Source organism: Cryptomeria japonica, chromosome 9 (genome assembly GCF_030272615.1).
Source record: "Cryptomeria japonica chromosome 9, Sugi_1.0, whole genome shotgun sequence".
Classification (NCBI taxonomy): Eukaryota; Viridiplantae; Streptophyta; class Pinopsida; order Cupressales; family Cupressaceae; genus Cryptomeria; species Cryptomeria japonica.
This window is the reverse complement of record NC_081413.1, coordinates 479,205,083-479,211,493: the sequence shown is the minus strand read 5'-3', so window position 1 is coordinate 479,211,493 and position 6,411 is coordinate 479,205,083. Positions and strand designations below refer to the sequence as shown.

At 35.1% G+C, this 6,411-nt stretch overlaps 1 protein-coding gene across 1 annotated transcript; it reads left to right on the top strand.

Moving 5' to 3' along the window:
- Positions 1-4,080: 4,080 nt before the first annotated feature.
- LOC131075989 (uncharacterized) lies at positions 4,081-4,581 on the top strand. Its single transcript, XM_058013003.1, has one exon. It carries the CDS (start codon positions 4,081-4,083, stop codon positions 4,579-4,581), a length of 501 nt encoding a protein of 166 aa, XP_057868986.1.
- The last annotated feature ends 1,830 nt before the right edge of the window (positions 4,582-6,411 follow it).

Here is a 6,411-nt window from a genome sequence, read left to right as displayed (position 1 = left end):
TGAATAACTACATTTGCCTAAAGAGAAATGATAACCATTCCAATAGTTGGAGAGATCACTAAGAAATAGCGGTCTTCCTTTACATGTGAGAGGGGTAGCTCCCTCATATGATCAACTTTTGGAGTTTTGTTAGTAATTTTCATTTAGGTTTTTCCCTTTTCAACTTTGGCATATAAGTTAAAATACCACAAAATCCTAAAATTTGATCATACTTCCTAGTGATCTCTCCATCTGTTGGAATATTGGTCACCACTATTTGGATGGATAAGGTTATTCTTGGAGACATAATTGTAGTGAAAAATATGTTTACCAACGCATCCTTATCTTTATCTTCTATCTACACATCTCTCTTATACATTCCTACCACTTCTACCTATACCATCAAGATCCCTCTCACATTAACGTTTGAGACCATTGATTATAATCTCCCTAGACTTCTTACTTTACCCTAACCAACCCACACTTACCATCACCAATCACATAATAAATCTAATAAATCAAAGACTATCTAGAATCAATTTTTACCTTCAATTGATCCTCCCTCTTTATCATCAACTCATTCTCACACGACCTCTAAATATATTCACAGCCATCCACCTTCATCAGTTATTAATGCACAAGAAATGCACATTGATAGTGTTCTAGTCCATACCTTTAAGCCCCGAATATTGAAATTTCCTCTACCCTATTGTCCATTGATCTATTTATTTATTGCATAAAAACTATTTATCTCGTTATTTATAACATGAAAATATTCTCAACTTGTCATGAGTTTTCTTTCTTTTGGGTGTAGGAAATTACTTTCATGACCATTTGGTTGATCCATTTCCTAGCTAATGACAAGTTCCACAACATCTCTTGGCTAGTGCACTTCTTATATTCTTAGAGCTAATGATAAGATCCAAAAACATTTTTTATTCTTCTTTTTTAGCTATCAATGACCACCATGGAAAGAGAGGAAGAATAAGCATAAAGTGAAGAATAAGGAATGAATATAATTGGAGGATATTATGTGAAGCCTCGTAGGAGAGAATAGCCTAGTTATAGATAGTTAGTTAGGCCACCCTTCAATAAAATCACTAGTTTAGATTGTTTCATAAAGGCATCATAACCTAGATCTTCCATGACATGGTAGGGCCTACCTAGCTTAGTTTAATATTTTGAACTTAACAAAATCACTTATCAATTAGGTTGTCTATGTGAAGCAACAAGTCTCCCACTTCAATAGGGTGAGGAAAACCACCTTGTTGTACTAACTATTTATCCTAACAATCAAATTTACAAGGTCACAAAGTTTGAGCTAGATTAATGAAGAGAAGATTGTTGTTGTCCTTGGTAGAATTGTTAATTTTCAAAGTTTCCCATCTATACATGGTATCTACATCACTCCTAAGTTAGAGTAGGGGGTAGGGATTAAATAAAGAGATGCTAAGTAGAGGCCTACATGGGGCTGTAGAGGGCGATGAATAAAAATGGGTGATTACAAATTTGAACTGACTATGGAAATAAACTTCTAACATATAGACCTTATATATTATCAAACAAATATTTCCCTTGATATTTTGGACCTACGATAAATTAACATTATTGACAAATGTCATTGGGGACTTTGTGCAACAAGGATTTTCTCCTTATAGCAAGCTCATGACTATAAATACAAATGATTTCAAATGACGAAATGATGAGGATAACTTGATACAAAAAAATAGTAGAGTGATGCAATGATTTAGTATGAAACTAGGACTTTGGAAAGTTGTTGATAAAGAGTTGATGTAATTAGAATTTGTTGACGTAGCATGATGCTATGATAGGGGCAAGAGCAAAAATGAGAGGCATTGGGAGGATAGGGTGAATTTGAGTGACCCTAGATTATTTCTCTTTAGGTGTTTGAAATAAACTAGGAGGTGATGCCCTTTTATACACAACCAAACGGAAAAAAAAAAAATGTTTTGGGTGAGATTTGACACATAAGAGGTAGTTAAAATTGAGTTAGCTAACTTGAAGTAAACGTGGAAGTTTTCATATGATGGGTTGAATATGCATCATAGAATTGGCTTGGGTAATTTTGTACTCACAGATTCAATCTACGAATAATAAAAAGATAAAGAAACGTAAAAATGTTAAATTTGGATTTTATTTTCATATATCAAAGAAAAAATAAAATTAGTAAAAACACTAAATCGATTAAAATCATGTGCTAAAATTGTATTCTTGAAACATTTGTGCAAAATAATATAAAATAGAAAGTATAAACACTATTATCTTTTTTAGTTAATTTAAAAATTAAATAGGCCCATTCATTAAAGAGAAGTCACAAGTGAGGTAAAGTATGTTTGTCTCATTTGTTGCACAATTAGGTGTCTCTTGCATGGAGTAAGAGGTAGTCTCGTGTACTTTAAACCTTATGTAGATTTGAAAACAAATCCTATAAGTGGTAGAGTATGCATACCATATTTGTAATACAATTAGGTGCCTCTTGCATGGAGTGTGGGTTAGTCCCTTATATTTTAAGTTATATGTAAACCCAAAAACAAAACGGTTAGACTTTAAAATGATCCATTTCCATCAATTTCCATTTTTTGTTAGAAAAGAAAAAGTACAAGATATACTCTTTTCACCTTTACATCTCTTATAAAGACAAATGCAATGAAGAAGAGAGAAGGAAATCCTAAGAAGAAAGACAAGATGTCAATATGAGAAGAGGAAGACATATCTCTAAACAATATAGGGTAACAGGCTGTAAAATAGGTCGTAAGTCGTAAGTATGTACTTTAAGACATGTAAATCCAAAAACAGATGACATAGACTATGTAAAAAGATTCATTTCCATAAGAAAATACAAGATATACTCTTTTCACCCTTACATTTCTTATACAGACAAATGCAATGATGTGTGTGTGGAAGGAAGGAGGGAAAAGAATATCCTAAGAAGAAAGGCAAGTTCTCAGTATCGAGAAGAGAAGAGGAAGACATATCTCTAAGCAATAAAGGGTAACAGGCTGTAAAGTAGGCCCTCATGTCTGTTCCTTGTACACTGACCACATTATGCAATCTGAACTTTGGTGATCAGTCGAATCATCCCTAATATCTAGCTGGGTAGTGAGCCCATCTATCATAGTCCTTCGCCTTATCCAACCCAACTTCTAACTAGGTATAGAACTCTTCATTTCAAATAGTTATAGTTTCCATCATCTTTTCCACCAAAATAAGGCCAGCTCCCTGTTTACCAGTAGGTACTACACCATGAACAGTTTCTATGAATTGTCACACGTTTTACCCTGCAACATTTGGATTTATCTAATCTGCCAACCATACCCAATATACAATGATTGCACAAATTGATTTAGAATAGGAAAATAATGGGACCCAGATCAAGTCCCCACACAGCCCAATAACATATGTGTGTCCTTCTGCACGCAATTGGGCCTAAAGGCTGCACAGTTCTCTACATTCAAAGAATCTATGGACATAATTTCACCCTGTTGATGTCAAGAAAGCTGGAGAGCAGCACAAAATTTATTATTTAGTACTGAAACTCACCAAATCCAAGAACCTAGTTTGACCCATATTGAGTGGTAGTACGGAGTACCCTCTTTTTGGTGGGTGAAGGCAATGCCAAGGTGGAAGGCACTCATCCAGCTGTCATGGAAAACGACCATTGTTTTAGGGTCTAGTGTAAATTACCCTGCTGCTGGTTTTCTCTTACCCAGTTTCATGTTTCATCATTTTCCCATTTGCCCCTCCCCACCCACCTATATAAACCCTGTCACAAGCCAAGGTCTTCAGACTGATATTAATGCTTTGGAGGTTTTCTTGATTGTTCTCTTCTCTTGCTACATGTTTTCATTATGGATCATAGTGTTTGATTCTATGGCAACAAAAATTCTATATGATTTAATTCTAAAGAAAACATATTGAAATCCTAAAAGAAGGAGCTGCATGTCTTCTGAGCTCTATATGTAAGACATACTCTTTGGAAGCCCCTGCTTTCCTCACACTGATATTTCATCAGGTTTGTGAGGTGTAAAGCTAATTCCTGTGAGGTTTCATTGATCTTATTGTAATAGAAATCATTTGCAGATGGGGAGCTGCATGTCTTCTGGTTGCACGAGGGATCATGAAAAGCCTCTAAATTCATTGACATCAAAGCTCATATTGATGGATGGGAGCATCAAGGAGTTCTCAGGGCCTGTGAAATGCCATGAGATGGCAAGTAAATACTCAGGCCATTTCATTTGTGGATCAGGTGGTCTCTACACTGGTCAACATATTTCAGAGGTGCTGCATGAGGATGATGAGTTGCAGCTTGGGGAGCTCTATTTTCTTCTTCCCAATAGAAAGCTGGAGTTTGTGCTAACTGATTCTGATATGGCAGCTATGCTTCTCAAGGCCAATGGTGCCAGCGAGCAGAGGAGGAAATCTAAGGGTAAAGTTCAGCCCCTGTTTGATGGTCATTTACAGGATGATGAAAACCCACCTCCTTCTGTCTGTTGCTTGTCAAAACCCGTGTCAACAGTAGCAATGTGTGGCAGGAAACAGAGAAAACAATCTAAGTTGGAGACTATTTATGAGGGTTCATAGTACAAGATGTATATTGCAAATTTATTTTCTTCCATACAGCTCTTAAGAGCTGAAATGGAAATATAGCATTTCTTAATCATAATCTGGTTTCGTAGAATACTAAAAATATAATGTTGTCTTGATGATGGATCACAGAGCGTGAGCTGATAGGATGTTGCAAATTCCAATCATATAGATTGTGGAAACTTAATGTCTGTAATTACCTTCTACTATTCTTTGAATAGATAGCTCTACCAAATTTGTACGATACATTTATTAATTGGAATTATCTTTTCATTTATACAATTACTTAAATTTAATATACTGATATATTTGAAAAACTAATCAGATAATGGTAGAGTTTGTGGTTTCATAGATTATCTTTAATGATTCCGATATTAAAAAATTTCTATTTTATTCTATTCTTTAAAATTGTCTAAATTTAAAAACGAAAATTTTATTTTCTTACAGATATCTGTAAGATAATATTTCAGATTTTGTTGAATTGAATTTAATATTATTATTGAATATAAAAAGGGCAAAAAGAGTGTTGTTATGAATGCAGAGCCATAAGAGAATCAAATAAAGCAGCCCCTGTAAGAAGAAATTAGAACATAAATTTCTATATTTTCATCAATATAATTTATTCTCTACATGTCATATTCTGACTATATTGTATGCATCTTTAGCGTTGCAGCATTATTCTTTTTTGACAAAATACAACATTATCCTGTAGAAAAATAGAGAACATTCTGGCCGACGTTTCTTAGTGATGATCAATAAACACAGCTGGTGCACATATAGCTCACACTAATTGAATGCAGCTATTTCTTAGCTATGCAATCATTTAATTAAATTTAATTCATTATATTTAAAATTTAAAAGAATGTAATTGAATCATTTAGATTACTTTTGTTTACTGAAGAAGTAAATAAATTGGAGTTTAGGTTTTTAACAATAATACATTTTAAAATGTGTTAGAATCAAATATTAATTATATATGTTTTGTTATTGAATATGAAAAAAGTATATAAGGAAAAAAATGATGAAAAAGAGTGTTACATCGAAGTACATTTATCGAAGAATAAAATTAGAAAATAAATATTTTTGATATTAAAAGCAAAAAACTGGGCGTTGGGCCTTTACATTAACCAATAGAGCGCATTAACAACACATTAATCGCAACTACAAAAAACAAAAACAAGGACTAGTCGTGATGGCACTTCCCCAACAAGACAAGCGTAAGAAAAAACTTGTCAAGCCAAAAACCCAAACCCTAGCTCAAGGAGGAGGAAGCACCCAAGCCTTGACACAGAGGGGTTTGTGGGGGGGAGGAAGACTTCCCCTTATGCCCGCGACAAACAACAGTCCAGGCAGTACTGTCACAAGAATCCCCAACGGAAGGAGAGTGTGGGGAGGTTCCCACAATGGATCTATCCACTATGGATGTAGGTTGTTGTGGCAAAATAGTAGAAGGTTTCAGCAACAGAACAACATCAGAAGTAGGTTCAGCAGGAGTAGAACGATGTTGTAGAACAAGAGAATCAAGAGTGGGGGCCTCGACAATGGAGGCCAAAATAGTAGAAGCGAGAGGATCAGAAGGAGTAACTGCAGTAGTGAGGGGCACAACATCCTCTTGTGAGGAGAGATCATCCTCAAGAGAGGAGTCAGCCATGACCGTCAAATGATCTGCAATAGCATTCTTTCATCAAGTAGCAACACTCTTATAGCGAGGAATAGAGCAGTCTGAAGCAAGATGATCCGTTGAGAATCATTTCCAACAGCGAAAGGGGAGGCCCTCATAATCCAACGGCTGCATCCATGGCACATCCCCAACCATAAGAACCACAT

What these genes read in the sequence shown, in the direction of transcription:
- LOC131075989 (XM_058013003.1), top strand. Translation starts at nt 4,081, where the DNA reads ATGGGGAGCTGCATGTCTTCTGGTTGCACGAGGGATCATGAAAAGCCT.